Source organism: Bos indicus x Bos taurus, chromosome 16 (genome assembly GCF_003369695.1).
Source record: "Bos indicus x Bos taurus breed Angus x Brahman F1 hybrid chromosome 16, Bos_hybrid_MaternalHap_v2.0, whole genome shotgun sequence".
NCBI classification, from domain to species: Eukaryota; Metazoa; Chordata; class Mammalia; order Artiodactyla; family Bovidae; genus Bos; species Bos indicus x Bos taurus.
Genome location: NC_040091.1, coordinates 46535010 through 46554067, shown reverse-complemented (window position 1 = coordinate 46554067; position 19058 = coordinate 46535010). Strand labels below are relative to the sequence as shown.

The following is a 19058-nucleotide window of genomic DNA, read 5'->3' as shown; positions in this document are numbered from 1 at the left end:
TGGTGGTTTACTCTCTCTTCAAGGTGAGCAAAGAGAGGCACGGAAGAGATGAAGAGAGAACTAGGGAGATGAAGGATGTGAGAAGAGGAATGAGGGAGGGAAGCAAAAGAGGAAATGGAGAGGGAGGAGGAAGGAGGGGAGGAGGGAGAGGAGGGGAGGTGGGGGAGGGAAGGAGCAGATGGAAGAGGAGCCGAGCAGACGGAGGGCAGTAAGGACAGTGGGTCTGTCTGTCCAGGCCAGCTGCTGCCCTGTCCAGCCACGTTTACAGTCTGAGAGTCTCTTTCCAGGAGGGAGGTTCTCCCTGAGGTACATCTGGGAAAGGACCCACCGATGGGATCCCTGCACTTCCTGACTCTTCTGCTTGCTCAGCTCACTCTCTGCCTAGGCCGGCTCCCTGCTTCCAAACCTTTTATGCTCATTAAGCTGCTGAGTCAGTGTGCTGGCTGGTGGCTGGCAGGCAGCAGGGCCTGGGCCTTTCCGGAACCCAAGTGTTTCCCAGAATACTGACTCAGTTGGGCACCCTGGGCCCCAGGGGCAGTGCACCGGTCCTGGCGACTGCCAGAGCCTTCCCAGGACAGGACAGCCTCACACGCAATCCTGTTCCCAGGGCTCATAGCCACAGCTCCCAGCTCTGCCTCTGTCCTCTGGGGAGGCAGAGGTCAGACAGCGATGTCCATTTCCTCTGAGGCTGTAGAGTTCGGCCAGCTTGGAAAGAGCACCCTTTGGAAGACCTGAGAGACAGTGCTTACAACCCAGCAAAGGTAAGGATGGGAGGAGGCAGCCACCAGCAGCTTCAGCACCGCGGACAGAGGCTGTGGGGCCCGCCAAGGGAGGGGCTTGGGGCTGGCTCTCACCTGCCCACAGACCAGACCAGGGATGAGACAGGAGGACCCACGACAGGTTCTGGGGCTCCCTTGGGAGGCTGCAGGACAGAGGCTGTCTCTGAGCTATGAAAACCTTGCTAACCAGGGAACTGGGCAAATCACTGCAACACCCTGACCTCAGTCTCCTCATCTGTGAAATGGGGATGCCATAAATGGCAGTAAAAGGAACAAAGGAGGTCCTGTGAAAGAGGGCTTTAAACATTTTGAAATAGGGGAGACTCAAGTACCCACGATGCCCCCAATTCTGCTTGGAAGTATAAAATGCGACCAGGACCACAAGCTGGAGGACCCAACCAGCTTCATCTCCCTCGTTTAAGCAAATCCAGACTGGATTAAAGTCAGGTGCATTGACAGCGCCTGCAGCTGGACAACAGTTACAGTGTAGCTGGGGCCTCCCTGGTGGCTCAGCAGTAAAGAACTCACCTGCCAACACAGGAGACACAGGAGACATGCATTCAATCCCTGGGTCAGGAAGAGGCAACCCTTCCTTCAACTCTTCAACTGAAAGAGGAAATGGCAACCCACTCCAGTATTCTTGCTTGGAGAATCCCCATGGACAGAGGAGCCTGGTGCGCTACAGTCCACAGGGTCACAGAGAGTCAGACACAACTGAGTACGCGTGCGTGCACGCACACACACACAGGCAACAAGAAGGGGCTGTTGTGGCTGCACCTGTGGGGTTTTTCCCTGAGCATCTGCTGGGAGCAGGATCCCAGGCTACCATATCCCAGGTGAAGGAGCAGTGAGCGGTGACCGGCACAGTTCTGAAGGCAGGGCCCAGAGGGAGCCAGAGAGAGGAAGAGGCAGGGAAGGCCCCTCCGGCAGACACTCTGTCTGTGTGTGCACAGTGCAGGAGAAGCAGGCCTGGCAGAGGACCCCAAGCTGGGCACTGCCATGAGGGTTGGTCCAGCAGCCACTCTGGGTCTAAGTGGGGGAGCAGGAGGGCTAAGTTCCTCCTAGAGGGATGAGCTGGAGCTACACCAGGCACATCAGTGGCCCCAATCACCCACTAGGGTGACAACGATGGCAGCCTCCCATTTCACAGAATGGGAAGACCCCTCCTCACCCCGTCTACCTGCATCGAGGAAAGCCAGCCGGAAAGAAGAGGTGGTTCCCCAATTCTCCAACTCCCCACCCATTCCCTAATTTCCTCTGTGCCCTTCCTTCTCCCCTGACCAAAATGAGGCTCACCTTGCCTGGTCCACCCCTATCTGCACCCCAATCTCATCCAAGCCCTCTTGCTCACACAGCCGGGGGCAGGGGGGTTGGTGGCTGGTGAGATGCAGGACAGGTCTTTGGGGATGAGTTTCCCACTGGTACAATAATTCTGTACCCACAGCACTTCTCTGCATCCATCGAGACCAGAGCCTCTTTTCTCCTGTGTTTTCTTTTTCCAAAATCTTCCCTGGCAGACAAAAGGGCAAAAGGAAGGGCAGCACATGGTTCTGAAAACAATTGGAAGAGGGGGCACCCATCAGCAGAACCCAGAGGGATGCAGAGCAGCCAGTGGCCAGAAGGGCAGGAAGGACCAAAAACTAGGAGTAGACCAGCCATACAGCATCTTGAAACTTTCAGGGGTGGTGCAGGCCAAGCCACATTCACAAGGCAGGTACAGGCACAGGACAAAATGCCCTAAAAAAATCCCTAAAGCAACCTCAGCCCCAAGCCACACCTGGGCTCTGAACATCAGGACTCATCAGGCTGTGACCTTGGTGCTGTCCTCTGGGCTGCAGCTGCCCCGGGCATGACTACAGGGGACGCCCCTGATGGTCGAAGAACCCAAGTGAACTTGGAGTCCCAACAGAATCCATGTGCAAAGCTGCCTTAGATGCTACTCCCGAGCTGGGCGTGTGAGGACTTGGGGGTAGGCAGGAGGGGTCTCTGCCCTGAGCCTCGGGCCCACCAAGGCACAGTAAGCCACCAGCGCAGGCCCTGGGGATCCCTAGCTGGCGGCCAGTGTCCACTCTTCCCCCCCCACAGCTCTGCAGATGTCGTCCCATCCAGGCCTTCCATCTCCCTCTCCCTTCCTTCTATGCCTGAACTTGGCACACACCACATCTCTTAAAAAGGAGGCATTTCAACTCAAAAGGAGGGACTCAGAGAGTTGGTCATTCTCAAATTGGGGTCCTTCAAGATTGAGAGGGAAAAAGAAAGAATGAAATATGAGCCTTCCCATTCACAAGTGTTATAAACAGTTATAATTTAGCACTGAATAATTGGTTGCTATGGTAACCGCTGCAGTACAGGTTGAAATCATCTCTCCCTCCTGCGCTGGGTCTGACAAGGAGCTTCATCTACATATGCTCAGGTTCCGGCCGAAGCCCGGTTATTTTATGTAAATCAGGATTCATGACTCGCTGCCTGTCCCCCCACCCAACCCCCCCAAAAGCCTGCTGCTGCATGGGTTCCACCACCCGAGGGGGCCCTCTGCTCCCTCTACCCATGGTCTTGGGTTGGGGCCACCTGGATGGAGATGAAAAGGAGCAAAGGGGTGACATCCCCCCGACCCACATCATGAGAACTCAGATCTGCGGGCGGGTGGAGGAGCGAGCAGAGGAGCGGGCAGTGGGCACATGGCGGCCGAGATCCCTCTCTCCAGCGGCAGCGTGTTTAGACCTCCGAAATCTGACAGCTGCCAAGCCAGGCTCTCAGTGGTGCGGTGGTGGGGGTCAGGGGGGCAGCCGTGGTCTGAGGGCTACATTGGGGGCCTGTCTGGCACTGCCCAGGCCCCTGCAGCCCTCCAGTCTCCCCTGGCCTCCATCCCCTCTGAGATCTGGAATTGCATCTCAGTGCAGAGAAGGAGAGAGGGTGAGGAAGTGACAGAGGGAGAGAGGAGAGGATGGGGGAGAGGGCAGGACGAGGATGAGGTGGGCGGGGAAGAAACGCAGAGGAGGGAAGAGGAGGGCAAGGGAGGCCAGGGAAGAGGTAGCAAGAGATGGGTCCCTCACAAAGGCCAAGTTCCGGCCATAGGAGTGAGAGCTGGGCTCAGAAACAAAAACAAAACCCTGTGTCCAGGTAGGGCCGGAGAAAGGAGACGAGAGGCCTGGGTGATCAGGGTGATCCCAGCACGAGGATGGCAGGCACCAGCCCCCCTGTCCTAAGAAGCCACCAGCCCCTCTCCCCTGGCCGCAAGCCCCTCACCCAGCCTCCGCTTCATCGAGGCCAAGACTCTGCCCACATCCTGCCTCCTTCCTGACCAGGGCCTCAGGGAGGGGCCTGCTGTACCCCGTATCCAGGAAGGCCAGAGAAAGCTCATCCCCACCTGGAGCCAGGAAGGGAGGCCACAGACCCCTGGGGCTCCCCTCATAGGCCTTCATCACTATTTGGGAACCAGGCAGAGACCCAGCCTGAGGCCTGAGACCAAGGGCCAGATGGAACAGCCCACGCTGGCCCAGCCTCCCTCCCTGGGGAAGGAGGAAAGAAAGAAAGAGAGGAAAGAAGCGGTCCCAGGAAAGAAGCGGAAAGAGAGAAATTGCTGAGGACCTGGGGAAGGAGGTGCCTGTGCTCAGCCCCAGGACCCAGAATCCCCTTCCACCCGCGTCCAGGGAGCCCCGGGTCTGGGGGGTGAGCCCAGTGGCCGCAGCAAGTCCAGATTTCACAGCTTCGACCAGGAAGTCGACCCCTGCATCCCAGGGCCCCACCAGCCCCACACCATCTATTCTCTACTCCCAACAAGGACAGACCTGCAGGCCAGGGTGGGGAGAGGAGCTGCAGCAGGTCCCCCCAGTGCAGGGGGCCCAGTCCATTGCATCTCCTTGATGAAGAGCCTCCAGGCAGGGGTCCTCTCTCCTGCCTCCACTTCCCCTCCTGGATAATGGGGACAGGACACTTCAGCTCACAAACCTTCCCACAAGCAGCCCTGGGATTAGGGGTGGGGTGTCCTGGGAGGGGACAGACCTGTCGATCCGGGAGCCCAGGATGCCAGGAGCAGGAGGTGAGGACAAAGCTGAGGTGCAACAGTGATGAAGAGCAGAGTGTAGGACAGGGGTGGCGCTGGGCCCGGCGGAGACTCAGGCCCCTCCGGGGGCAGAAAGGGCAGTTTATATGCGCCCGAGGAGACGAACAGCCTGGCAAGGCCACAGAGGGCAGGGAGAGGCTCAGGGACAGCCTAGGCTAGGAGCCTGGGCAGGGCAGCTGTCCTATGGGGGCTTCCCAGAAGCGAGGACAGCAGCACAGTGGGCAGTCCCGGGGAGGAATGCTGACCCCAAGCTCCGGGGACAGCACAGACAGGACGCACCTGTAAGGTTCCAGCTGGAGGAGGCGGGGCTGACTCCTCCCTGCCCCAGTCCCCAAGCTCCTGACAGGCCAGCCCCGGCTGACCACCACGAGAACCCAGGGGCACAGTCCAAGGCAGGCCCCGCCCTCCAGACACTTGTAGGGTAACACTCTGGATGTCCCCAAAGCTACTGGCCTTCCCTGTGGCACTGGTCACATGAAGGCTCCCCCTCAGCCCACATCTGATTTGCCCCCCAACAAGGGGCTGGGGGTAAAGTGATGACCACCCCCCTTACCGCAGACACAGAAGTGAGGCTCAGACAGGTGCAGGCAGTGGCCTGGGGAGATCTGAGGAAGAATCCCACCCAGCATGGCCTGCCCGCCATCACAGGCCCTTTGTCTTCAGGGGTCTCCTCCTCCCCACTCCCTGCAGCATCTTCAAGGACCCTCCAGAGCGAAGTCATAACACTTTGTCCCTTGCACAAAGCCTTGCAAGGGACAAGCCAGAGGCCCACAGTGGCCTTTGAGGCACATCAGAGAGTTCCAGCAGGCTCCACACACACAAGCACATTGCTACTCTGCCCCCAAGGTCACCTAGCCCATTAACACCTCCCCAACAGCCTCCCCTGCGAGGCTGGACCAGGAGGGTCTCCTCTGGACAGGGGAGGCGAGAAAGCCAGAGAACCGACAGCACTTCCCCATCAAAAACCCCACAGTAGCCAGGGGAGGACCAGGCTGGGGGGATAGGCTGCTGGACATCCCTGGGGCCAGATCTCAGCCATGTCGCCATGACCCTGGGCAAGTTCATCTCTTGAGCCTCCTCTGTAAAGCAGGGTGCACACCACCCCCTCCCCGTAAGGCTACCTAGAGGATGGGGTGACTCCAAGGAGCGGTGGCAGCTCCCACGTGGTGGGAGACAGGAGTCCCCACGTTGCCCTAGGATCATCCCTTCTGAGTGCGAGGGGCTTTAAGCTACAAGTCGACCCCAGGTTGCCCCTCTGACAGGAGGTGATGATCATCTGACCCTGATTCCCAAGGTTGATGTCAAGGATAAAGTGATTCTGTGTGGAGTGTTCTGGAAACGTGCACTCAGATTACTTGGAGGAGACCCATCCCATACTCAGGTCTCCTTATTCTTCTCCCACTTCGATCACGTTCATCAGGACCCCAAGTCACAACAAGCTGGATGCAGCAAACCCGAGGGACAGATGCCTGCCAGCAGTGGCAGAAGGTGCTGCCCAGGGCACCGAGGAAGTGGACACGGAGGCAGTGGACACAGATGCAAGTGGCAATAAGGGCCCTTCAGTGAAGAGGTGCAAGCACCGGGGACCCTGTGTTGTCATGGCCCGGGACAGCCTCCAAGGGGGAAAGAATAAACACCCCAGAACACCCTGATTAAGAAGACAGCACACTTGGGCTCTCTGGCGGGCCAGTGGTTAGGACTCTGCGCTTTCACTGACGAGGGCCGGGGTTCAATCCCTGGTCAGGGAACGACATGAGATCCATCTCGGGCAGGTATCGGTGGGCACTGCTCACAGCAGATGCCAGTTTTGGTGTTCTCACACAAGCTCGGTTCTCAGGACACACCCTCCCTCTCTGGAAGGTTCTGGGTCTTTCTTTGCAGGCCCAGGAGGAGCAGCCAAGCCCCCCAACAGCCCTGGCCCTGCTCACCTCTTTCTTCTTCCTCTTCCCTTTGGACCTGTTCTCCTTGAGCTTCTTGGACTTTTTCTTCTTGGGGAGGCTCACGGGCTCCTCCGGGAAAAAGTCATCGAAGCCTTCAAGGCCACCATCTTCTTCTTCTGGAGGAATAAGAAGGGGGAGGGAGTGATTCTGCTGCTTCTTTTTGGGAGATTCACTCCCCAACCCAGGAACGGAGTGAGAGGCAGGGCCGCTGCCATCCAACTGTCCCAGGCCAGGGCCACCCACACCGCCCCCCCCGCCCCCATTTAAAGCCCACCCCTTCTCCCTCCATCCAGTTCCCCTGCCCCAACCCCTCAGAGTCATCCCCAGCCCCTCGGGCTGTGTCACACCACTCCACTTCTCTGGGCCTTTCCTCCTGTCATCTGTAAAATCGGACAATAACCATCTTCCTTGCTACAACAGTGCTCCAGAAACTGAAACAAAAACGACTAACTTTGTTGACTAACAAGCTGGGTTTTGTTGACCCGGCTCCTTGGGGAGAAAGCAGCTCCACAGAGTCAGAAAGCCATCTCCAGCTGGCCCAGGGAGGGTCAGGGCCTACCCCTGCCCTCCAGAGGCCCACAGTCGGGCCAGGAGACAGCTCATGAGTGCAGATGACACCACCCTAGGTGATGCCAGGTGGGCCATGGGGCAAGTGCCTGGGAGTTTGGAGGAGAGACCAGCAGGGTGGATGCCAGGACCCCCCTTAATAGGGACTTGAAGGCCACGCTGCCCCCCCACCTGGCCTAGTCCCCAACTGCACCCACGCAGGCCCATCCCCGTCTCGTGGACCCGGACACGCACAGCAGGGTGCCAAACACACTCCACTGGGTGCTCCGGACAGTGTGACAGTCCAGAGAGAGGTGCGTTTTCTAGAAACCGCCTGCCTTTCCTGAATTCCTCGCACTTTCCTCCAGCCGAAAGGCCAGGTGAGCAGACAAGTACGTCATGTGGGCATCTCTGTGCTTCTCACCACCCCCCAAAGGGAGCCTGTGGCCGGGGTCTAACTCCTTACCCAGGATGTCAGGGGGATAAAGGGTATGATCCCTGAGTTCCATGGGGGTAGGGAATGGGAGGGTCCTCTTGGGGGCAAACGGCAGCAAGATGACACAGGAAGAAAAAGCACCCAGAGCCATCCCTGCTGGTACAGTGGATAAGACTTTGAGCTCCCAGTGCAGGAGGCCCAGGTTCAACCCCTAGTCAGAGAAATGGATCCCACATGCCACAACTAGGAGTTCACATTCCTCAACTAAAGATCCCACGTGCTAAGTCACTTCGGTCATGTCCGAATCTTTGTGACCCCATGGACTGTAGGGCACAGGGGTGGGAGGGGTATTCACTGGAGCCTGTAGACAGGCTCCTCTGTCCATGGGTTCTCTAGGAAAGAATACTGGAGTGGGTTGCCATGCCCTTTTCCAGGGGATCTTCCTGATCCAGGGATCAAACCCTCATCTCTCATGTCCCCCGCATTGGCAGGCAAGTTCTTTATCACTAGCGCCACCTGGGAAGCCCAGAGATTACTCCATGCTGCAGCAAAGATCCAAGATCCCACGTACTGCAATTATGATACAGTGCAACCAAATAAAGAATTTTTTAAGTATATAAAATGCTATTTTAAAAAAAAAAAAAAAACACCTAGAGAGAGCTACATCTGCTCTTCTGGGATGAAGGAAGATTCCAGAATGAGCCAGTAGAACCTCCAAAGGGTCCACCAAAGGGGCTTCAAGAAAGCCAGTCCCCACACCAGCAGCTTGTCCCCCACCCCCACCCTCATGGCCCATGTGCATGGGGCGGGGGCACAGAGAGAAGCACCAGGGGGTGGGGGACAGGACAGGGAGTCTCACTTAGCCTCAGGCTGGCCTCTGAGAGGGACCCCACTGTGAGACTGACACTGGGAGACCCTGAGGAAGGTGAGACATGCCAGTGCCACCCAGGGGACTTTCCTCTGGGAAATGGACAGTGTCCTCGATGAATCAAATTTAAATAACAGGGCCCTGCCAGGACACCTTTTAGAGCAAAACATCCTGGCTGCTGAATGTGTCAGACCCACAGATGTTTGGACACATATCTGTACCCTGGACACCCCCAACATCCCCCCCATCCTCCACAGGGGTCTACTCCAGGGCCTGGGGGCTTCCCAGGTGGCACTGGTGGTAAAGAAGACAATGCAGGAGACATAAAAGATGTGGGTTTGATCTCTGGGTTCAGGAAGATCCCCTGGAGGAGGGCATGGCAACCCGCTCCAGTATTCTTGCCTGGAGAATCCCATGGACAGAGGAGCCTGGCGGCTACAGTCCAGAGAATCACAAAGAGTCGGGCACAACTGAAGCGACTTAGCACACAGGCAGAGGCCTGAGACCCTGTCCCCAACAGTCACCAGTGGGAAGGGGGAAGGTACCCCCGGTCACACTCTGGATACAGCTAGAGGGTGCTGGTGACTCTGGCGGCCCAGTGAATACCCCTCCCACCCCTGTGCCCTGGAGGGCCATCTCCCAGTCGTTCCACTCCCTCCCAGGGGAAGGTAGGGGCTGCACCACTGACTGGGCACCCCTCTGCACCAGGTTCTCCTCCAAGGTAGCCAGGGGCCTATAGCCTGAGCGCCCCCACCCCGCATCTTGCACAGCAGAGGTCGGTCCACTGGAGCAGGCGGCAGGGCACACCCGAGTCCCAGCCCCTCCCCATCCTGCCAGGTGAACACAGACATGGAGAGAGCCAACTCCAGGAAGGTGAGGGAGCTGCCACGGAGGAAGGAGTGACCTGAGACTGGGCTGAGTGCTGGCCATCCCCAGGAGGCCAGCTTAGGGGTCCTGACCAGCAGAGGGGGGGCAGTGCCAAGGACCCTGTGGAGGGCACAGCTGCTGTGGCTGGCACAAGGGCCAAGCAGTGAGGGTGGGCCCAAAGCTGGGATTCACGTGGGCAGGCTTTGAGGGGAGCTGGGCAGAGGAGGCAGGATCCAACCCCATCTTGTCCCCTGGACCCTGATGTGGGAGGGGCAAGGATTCTCGTGCCAGTTGGAAAGGTGCATGGGCACCCCCAGAGCCATTCGGGAGTGGAGGGCTCCGGGGAACAACGACATGGCTGGCTGGGAGCCAGGCTGGGGATCTGATGCCCGTCCATGCTTGCCCACTCCCCCACCCACCTCCACCTCCCCCGGAGCTGCAAAGAGACCGCCTGGGCAGAGCCGCCCCCGCACCCTGGCAATGCCCAGCACAGTTATGTAACAGGCTCAGCTGATGCAATCGGGAGGGGGCCTCTCCCTCCTGCCTCCGGCCTGCTCCCCACATCCTCCATCCCCTCAGCAGGGCAGTCCCCCAGACTGGGGAGGCCAGCCCAGCACACAGTCACAGACTGACCAGCCAGCAGGCACAGACAAGGGGATGTGCAGGTGGCTGCGAGAGGTTCAAGAAGAAAGCTGGGATCGCCCATGGGCAGTGCCCCATCCTGCCTGGGAACAGGGTAGGGGCACCTCGAGCCTTAAGCGCAGCCCTGGCCTCAGAGGATAAGGCCTCGGGCCCTCTGCCCCTGGACAGATCCCTCCCTCCATTCCCAGGAGACCTCACAGCCCAGGGCCATCTGCCTGGTTAAATCCCTCCTCCGGAAAGTTCCAGACTGGCACACGATGAAGAGGACCCCACCCTGCCCACCCGCATCGTCTTCTCCCGCACGGCTTCTGGTAGCCCTGAGGACCCCCAGGGCTGACCTGCTGTGACAGTGCTTCCACAAACCCCCATAATTCCCGCCCAGCCCTGCCCCCTCCTCCATCTTCTGAGCTTCTTCCAGAACCAGACCTCAGGAGTCATATCCGAGCAACCCTTCATGGTGCCCCTCCCAGAGCCCAGCCCTGCACCCCCTCTCCAGGGCATCCAGCCAGTGGTAACGTGGGAGCACGCACGCCCTGGGGTGAGGGCACCGAGGAGAAGCAGCCTCAGGACTCCTCATCCTGCTGGCTCCCAGCTCCGCCCGGCTCCCAGCTCCGCCTGGCTGCCCCAAACAGCCCTTCCAGGCTGCCTGGCAGTGTCCTCCCGCACCAACCTTCCCTTCCAGGGCCCCAGGCTCCATCGATCCCAGACGGACTATAATTAGGACCCATTTGCCCTGGTCTGTCTCCCAGGCCTGGGGAGGGCACAGGGGAGGCTGCTTCAGAGACAAGATGGGGGACAGGCAGGGGACCATGAACACAGGTACCTCCTGTGGCTTTTCCCCGAGCTTATCCCCAGCCCCTCACCAACTCCCTGCACACAAGGGCTTAGCCCTGAGGGAGCCCCAGGCTGCTCGACAGGCTGCAGCCCAGGCAAGGGGGATAGGCCCTTCCCAGAGAAACACCTTACAATAATAAACAGTGGATCTACCTACCGCCTGCACCAGGCTCGAAGCAGATAGCATATGTTTGTTTATAGGACTTCATCTACTCCACACAGCAACCCAGGGAGACAGTAATATTACCCTCATTTGCAGATGAGGAAACAGGCTCCAAGGATCTCATCACTTGCCCACTTCTCAGTCTCACAGCCGGCAGGCGGCAGAGCCAGGATAGAACTCTGGTTGGTGGTCCCCATGCCTGCCCCTCCCTCCAGGTGTAGGAGCCCCCAGAACTCAGCCCTTCCCTGCACTTACTTAACAAGCATTTAAACAGCATTGCCCCTGTGCCAAGCGTGGATGTGCTCTGGGGATGCTGAGGTGACTCAGGATGGTCCCTGGTCTGGAAGGTCATCTGGGCTCCCTCGGAGGGGTGGTCTGGGCTAGTCCACCCCAAGTCCCCATGCTCTGCCCATCCCCTGCCCCTGTCCTCTGGGGAAGGACAGCCGCAGAGCCCAGAGGGGCCTGGGAAAGAGGGCAGCCCCCCAGGCAACTTAGCAAACACAAGGTGATCAGAGCAGAAGAAAAACATGATTGCGAAAGGAAGAGTTAGGTCATCTGATTCCAGGCAGCTGATGGATCTGGGGAGGCGGAGCCAGATCAAGAGCTCCATCACAGAGGTCCAGAAGAGTGAGCAAATGTCAGTGATGGGGACCCAGCTCAATGTCCCCCCTCCCCTCCAGAGCCTGGGGAGAGGGGCTCCTTCCGTTCCCCCAGGCAGGAAACAAGACCACCCGGTGACCAGGAGGAGGGACAGGGGAGCACAGGCTTCAAACCGCCGCCCCTGACTGGGGGGGCAGCCCCCAGTCCCTTCTCCCCGGAGCTCACATCTTCATCCTTAAAATGGGCCGAGTCCTGGAAATTCCCTGGTGGTCTAGTGGTTAGGATTCCACACTTCCACTGCCAAAGGCACGGGTGTGATCCCTGGTTGGGCAACTAAGATCCTCCAAGCTGAGTGACGTGGACGAAAATAAATAAATAAAAATTAAAAAACAAATGGGCCAAGCACTGCCCTTCTCACGGGATGAGGAACTAGAAACTGTGAGATGCAACTGAAGTGCTTGGCAATGGCAGGTGGGGCCCAGGGCCTCAGGGAGGTTAGGATGGTGGAACTGAAGGACTTGGGGGTTCAGGCATCGCTGGGCCAGGGCTTCTCAGGGCCACTCTAGGGCCGACCAAGGAGGGGCCACCAAGACTAAGGTTCCCATCAGTCCTTGGAATGCCCCCACACCATGGGCGTCCACAGATAATGGCAGGGGCAGGAGGAGGGGAAGTACTTCTGCCCAGGAGAGGATTAATAATTTATTTATGACATTTAACAAAACCCAGACATCACCTCATTGGCGTCTCATCAAAGAGTCAGTCCTGAGCACCACAGGCAGGCAGCAGGAGGAGGGAACAGGGCAGGCTTTTACCCTAAGGGACTGGGGCCCGGAAAGAGTGAGGAGGGAGGAGGGTGTGGGCCCAGAGCACTGCAGGGGAGGAGGAGGAAAGAGAGGCAGGAGGGAGGGGATGGGGGAGAGCCCTGGAGGGCCAGGGACACAAGAGAGACAGAGAGGGACAGCCAGAGAGAGAGGAGCAAAGACTCAGGGAAGACAGACTTGGAAAACAGACAAAGGGACAAACAGGAGGACAAAGTGAGAAGACAAACAGGGAGAGAGAAATAAGGACAGAGCCAAAGGCAGAAAGTCTCCAAAGTTCTACCTGCTAAACCCCCAGAAGGTCAGACACTATATAGTATGTTCAGTACTTGGCTCAGAGAAGGCATGCAAGAAATCTGTGTTGGGTGGGTGAGTGGATGGACGGACAGATGATGGGTGGATGGACAGATAGATGAATAGATGAATGGACCAATGGATGGGTGGATGGACTAGACAGATAAATAAATGGATGGGTGGATAGATGGATGGATGGATGGATGGATGGATGGATGGATTCAATTCAGTTCAGTCACTCAGTCATGTCCAACTCTTTGTGACCCCATGGACTGCAGCATGCCAGGATGGATGGATGGATGGATAAATGGATGGATGGAGACTGGGTTGGATGGATGGATGGATGGATGATGAGTGGGTATGATGGCTAGCCAGTGGGCGGTGGGTGTATATGGCTAGTTGGTCAGTTTTGTGGCTGGATGGACAGATGTTCACAGGGTACATACATGGGTGGTTGGGTGAACAAAGGGGTGGATGATTGAATGAACGGATGAAATAATAGATCAATTGGGAATGAGGGGAGTCTCTCACAGGCCAACCCACTGGGCAAAGCGTGCTGATGACTGTGCCCTCCTCCTCTCAGCAAAATGTATTAAATATGATCAGGCTCTGACCATTTCCCCAGTGGTGGGGGAACAGGTTAAGAAAATATAGACCTTTGGGAAACATGGTGCTCTCTCCCTCTTGGTCCCTGTGCCCACAGAAGCCTAGATGGGGTCCAGTCCTGTGGGTGCACAGGCCAGTCAAGTGCCAGAGTGGTCCTACTACCCGGCCAGGAGAGAAGCTGGGCTCACCAGCTCTAGGAAACCCACCCCCGCCCCCCGACTATGTGGGATGGAAGGGCTGGGCCTACCAGGCAGGGACTTCTGAGGAAAAGGCCTGGAGTGCCAAGCCCTCTTCTCCCTTCCTCCCTACCTCCCTCCAGCCCCTCAAGCCCAGGCTCCCTGCCCCCAGCTTACCAGATGAGGGTGCATGTCTCAGAAGCATTTCCTTGGGGAAGGCAGGCAAACTGCCCCCCTTGGATGGTGCTAATTATAAGCCACACTTTATGATAGGCACCTATCATGTGCTGGGCACTGTGACCTACATGTTCCACGTGCACCATCTCACCAGTCCTCATAATAACCCCTCTATGAGGTAGCTGGTGTCACAGTACCATTCCACAAGTGGGGACACTGAGGCAGAGGGACCAGGTGTCCTGCCCAAGGTCAGGCCATGAACAAGCAGCAGAGGCGGAGCCACTGACTCTCTCGAGCCCTCTTGTGGACTAGCCCTCTGAATCCCCAAGAGACTCTGGCAGCCAGGGTCCCTGCGCCCAAGAAGCAGGGACCCTGCCCTCCTCCTCCAAGCCCCCTCCTCCTCACCCACTGGCCTCAAGGCCAGAGAGCTGGCCTGGGCAAATCTGGGTGGCAAGAACACTGCTGAAGAGGGTGGAGACAGGCGGAGTGAGGAAAGTAGATGTGACAAGTACTGAGCCCACCACAGCAGATTGAAAACTTGGAGTGACAGCTCCCAGTACACCGGCTCCCACACCAGCAAACTGCCACATGCAGGGCCCATCCCTGTGGGCCATGGTCACCAGCTCAGGTTGAGAGTTGCAGAGAGGCCGAAGTGAAGGACAGGGGCCCGGGCGGCCAGCACTTTAGGAGAGACACGAGGCCTAGGCTGAGGCTGTCATCATATCCAGAGGTCAGGGTGACCCAGGGACCCCCCCAGCCCTCAGACCCCAAGACTGTGCCCCTCTCTCCAGCACCCACAGTGCCAGGCACAGTGGGTGGTCACAGGGTCAACCTCAAGGGGGGAAGCCTACTGATACAAGTCAGCTGATGGTAATATTCCAGGGAAATACTGTCAAGAAAATGACGCATTAAAATGGGCCTGGGAATTGAGAGAAGTGGGCCTACACTCAGCCAGGAGCTGGAGACCTGAGTAGCAGGAAGGATGCAGTCGTGAGCCAGGGAATATTGGGTCTGGCAGAGGTCACAGTCAATGTTCAGTGCAGGATGGAGCCTGGGGAGTTCCAGAAGAATCTAGAAGGCTAATACATGAGCAAGAAGGTGGGAGGTGGCAATGGGGGTGGAGTAGAACAGGGGTTTTGCAATCGGTTCATGCCAGTGGGCTGGGGTCTGCTTTGTGTTTACAGAGGTGACCCTGGCTGCTGAGTGGAGTATGGTCAGTGAGGACTGGTTAGGAGGCTTTGCAGTCCCCAGGTAGAGGGGACAGTGGCTGGGACCAGGGACACAGAGAAGGGCTAGGAGCTCAGAAAGGCTCAGGACACCCTCTGAAGGTGTCTCCCTGGTGTCAAGCACCTGGTCTTGTGGAAGGTAGGGTAGTCTCTGTTTGGCAGGGCTTTGAGGGGCTTCCTAGAGACCCTGGGGCCAACCCCACCCCCCACACCTGCCTGGAGCAATGGATGCAAGCAGGAGGGAGACAAGGTGGCGGGCAGGTGACTCTGGCCAAGGTCCAAGCCCTCTGGCCCTAAAGGAGTGAGCTGGGTGCCCATCAGCCTGAGGGCACTTCCCTGGCCTCCTCCTCTTCCCACTCTTGGAGCCCTGACACAACCAGAGAGATTCAAAGTGTATGGGACAGGGGGACAGAGGACCCCATCAGGGGGTTGGTGAATCCTGGAAATAAAGCTATTCAGGTACTCTCAGCTGTCCACTGCCCCCATCAATCAGTGCCACAAAGGGCCACGCCCCGAGTGCCATGCCCCGAGGAAGCCAGTAACCAGCTTTCCCTAAGCTAGCTTCCTGGGTAGAAAACAGCCCTGGGTTTCAGTGCCTGTGCTGGGCCTCTATGTTCCCTTCCAGGAAATGGGCCTAATTCCCTGGCCCCCAGGATGTAAGAGTCAACCTTGTCCAAGCAACTCCGCCCATGTGGGGCCACCTCACCCCCAATCCCCTCACCCCAGCAGACCCTTTGCAAACTTGGCCAAACTATCTGATCAGGGTGAGGCCCCAGTCACCATGTCAAAGGAAGCAAACAAGTGGGGAAGGGTGAGGAGCGCCCCCCCCAGTGGGCGTGGCCACCTGGTGGGAATCCCCTCTAGAAAGAGACAACTGCCACCTGGATCCTCCCCTTCTCACCTCCTGCACGCAGGAGTTGAGGTGCCAATGTGCGGAATACTCTCGCCCCTGGAGAAAGGGCTCCAGGGGCCAAACAGCACACTCAAGGGCGAGGAAGGGCTCCCGCAGTTCCCACAAGTCCCCTGGGAGGCCAGAAGGGGCCGTGACTTGGTGTGGGGACGCTGAGATGTGAGAGTCCTCTGGAAGGGAACGAAGACGGCCGGTCCACAGTGTGAGGCCCTGCCCAGCTGTGCCGTGAGGGGAACGTCCCAAACACACGGTGAGCAGTTAAGTAAGGAATGATCCTGCAAGGTTGCCCCTGACGCACAAACCCTGTTTTCTGCTGAATTCTGGAGAGGGATAGCAAAGGCTGGGGCGGTGGCCCTGGGAGTCAGGCCCGGAGCCAAAGCAGGGTGGGCTGGGAACGCCACTAGGCGGGCGAACGCGGGCTGGAGACGCCGGCCGGCGCTAGGGCGCGCCAGGACGACGCCGGCGGCCCGGGCAAAGTGCTCGGGAGAGGCGGTCGCGGCACCCGGCGGCCGGGAACCGGGAGCGGAGTCCGAGCCCGCGCGCCTCAGCCTGGAGCCTTCGTGGGCCCGGAGGGAAGTCGCCCCTGCCCGGGCGCTCGCCCGGTCCCCTAGTCCGTCCCGTCCTCCGCCCTCTCCGGGCCCCACCCAGCCCACCCAGGAACCGAGATAGGCCAGGTCCCGGTATCTGGTCCCGCCAGCACCCGCCGGTGCCCGCGAGGGCAAGGGTGCGCGGTGCGGGGCGAAAGCGCGGGGTGCGCGGCTCCAGCAGCAGAGCGATTCCCGCCCCCTTCAAGGGCACGCGGGCTGACCCCCGCGGCTCCGCGCCCCTTCCCCGCTTCGCGCGCCCGGCGCAGGCCCCCAGGGGTCCTCCGCCCGCGCCGTGGCCAGGGTGGCCCCGATAGTACCCGCCCTTGGCGGCCCGCGCGCCGCACCCCGGCGCTCGCCCAGCCCCGCGCCCTTGGCCGCGCGGCGCCAGCAGGGCGGGAGCGCAGCCCGCAGCCCGGCGCCCCCTCCCGCGCGCCGCCAGCGCCGCCTGCGAGGTCCAGCCCCCGGGCCCAGCCGGTCCCCGCGCCCCCCGCCGCCCCGGCCCCGAGCGCAGCCGGCGCCTTGCTCACCTGACATCTCGTCCTCGTTCTCCATATCGTCCGCGAACAGCCGCGGCAGCTCCTCCTCGGTGCCCAGCGGGCCCCGCATGCCCGGCACGGGGGGGAGGGGAGGTGGGCGCCCCCCCTCCCGCCGGGCGCGGTGCCAGCCTTAACCCGTGCGCTGCCGGACGGGCGCGCGCGGCGGCCGAGGCGGCCTCGGCGAGAAGATGGCGGCCGCCTGCCCCCCCACCCCCCCAAACCTCCACCCCCCCGTCTCGACCCCCTTCTTCTCGGCCGCCTTCGCCCAGATCCCCGCAAAGCCCGGGCTGCTCCGCCCACCGCGCCCCGAAGCCCGAGTCCCGCAGCCGGCCGAGGTGGCGGCGGCAGAGCCGGCGGCACGGCGGCACGGCGGGGGGGCGGCACACATGCCCGGATTGTGACGTCCAGTCTGGTTGCTGTGGCAACCCCATCCCATCGTTCCGGCAGCGCGACTAGTTAACAGCAGAGAACAAGTTGGGGGGACTAGTCCGGTGCCTCCGGGTGCGGGGTGGAGGACCCGGCACTCCGGCAGGGGGAGCCGTCGAGGCGCCCGCGCGCCGGGGGACCCGACGGCCAAGCGGGCAGCTGGGACTCGGGCGGCCGGGCCCAGTGGAGGGAAGGGCCGGCCCGGGCGTACCCTCGGCGGGGCCCGCTGCCACCGCCGCCCCCGCCCGGGATGGGTCCCCAAGGGCGCAGGGGCAGGGTCCCCGGAGCAGCGGGCAGCGAGCTTCCTCACTGCTCACACGCGCCCAGCCCCTGGTCGCCTAGCACCGAGCCAAACACGCTTCTATAACCCCCTTTCCAAAGAACATTCGAAGAAAAAAGCGTTCCGCACTTGGGGAAGGGCCGCTCTGGAGACAGCGGGTCTGATTCCTCCAGAAAAATCTGCAGGCTGGCTCCTCCCTCACTCCATGGCACCCGGCTCCCACCACCCACGTATCCCCTCCCAAAACGCCCCTCCTGGCCGGTCCGCTTTAAATAAATCCAGCCCCCCAGGGGTGAGATGGAACCGCGTTCCCTGTGCCCAAAACTCCCGCTCAGAAGCGACACCTGTCGCGGAGTGGGAAGGAACCGCGCCGCCAGTCCTCGGTTGTTAAAGGTGAAGATGGAGGCCAAAGCCCTGGGGAGCAAGACTGGAATTTTAAATAAGCGCTGCCAGTCTTGGCTGCAGCGAGTCTTAAAGCTACTCTAAGAACGCAAAAGTTTCAGCGAAGGACAGGCTGGCCGGCTTTCTAATCCTGGAAGAACCCGGAACCCTCACCCCACTGCCTGGGGCCAGACATCTCTGGAGGAACCCACTGGAGACCCAGTGGCGCCAGGGACCCACAGGAACCACCTGACTCGGGAAGCCCAAAGCAGCTATGAGACGGTCTCCTCTCTGGCATCCACCTCTCTGGTCTTGGCTGAACACCTGCTTCCTCCAGGTGGACAGACACCAGTACCCATGCCACACTGGCGTCACCAGGCAGGCTCTCCCTTCCTGGGGCCTTTGAGGAGCCAGGAGAGTTGTGGGTGCTTGGCGAGGGCTCCCAGTGCAAGACCTCCTGAGGAGGTGGCCTGAAGATGATAGATGGCACAGGGAAGGCTGGAAAGATGTGTCCCACATTTCTCCTCTCCCTTCCCATCTAATGAATTTACAGTAAGCCTCAAACCAAAGCTCCTCCTCATTCATTCCTGGGCAAGGACAGGTCTGTCCAGCCTCCTGACAAAGTGCAGGGAGCTGGGAATACCATCTCCTGAATTGCTTTTAAACCACATTAGGAGAGATGTTGAATCCACCCTGGGCAGACACCCTGCCAGGGTCAAGGGACAGGCAGGGAGGAGGCGGGCTAAGAAAGCAAGGGCCCCTCCTGGTCTCCTGAAGCTGTATTTCACCTCCTGGGCACCTAGCTGAGGGAGCCTCAATCACAGATGCCTCAGCAGGCCTGCATTTTCCCCAGCAAGGCTGCCTTCCTCTTCCCAGACCTCCTGTCTTCCTGAAAATTAACCA

At 59.6% G+C, this 19058-nt stretch overlaps 1 protein-coding gene across 5 annotated transcripts in view; it reads right to left on the bottom strand.

The window, feature by feature from the left end:
- The window catches only part of CHD5 (chromodomain helicase DNA binding protein 5), a 71595-nt gene extending 54358 nt beyond the window's left edge, over positions 1-17237 (bottom strand). For 2 of the 5 annotated variants that reach the window (XM_027565075.1, XM_027565076.1), the window contains exons 1-2: positions 17060-17237; positions 6771-6898 (exon numbers count right to left, since the gene is read on the bottom strand). In XM_027565075.1, the coding sequence (XP_027420876.1) occupies positions 6771-6898; positions 17060-17138 (207 nt within the window). In that variant the 5' untranslated portion in view covers positions 17139-17237. Of the gene's footprint in view, positions 1-6770; positions 6899-11393; positions 11656-17059 lie in introns of those variants that run through there. The other 3 variants (XM_027565071.1, XM_027565073.1, XM_027565072.1) reach the window with 2 other exon arrangements.
- Between the last annotated feature and the right edge of the window lie 1821 nt (positions 17238-19058).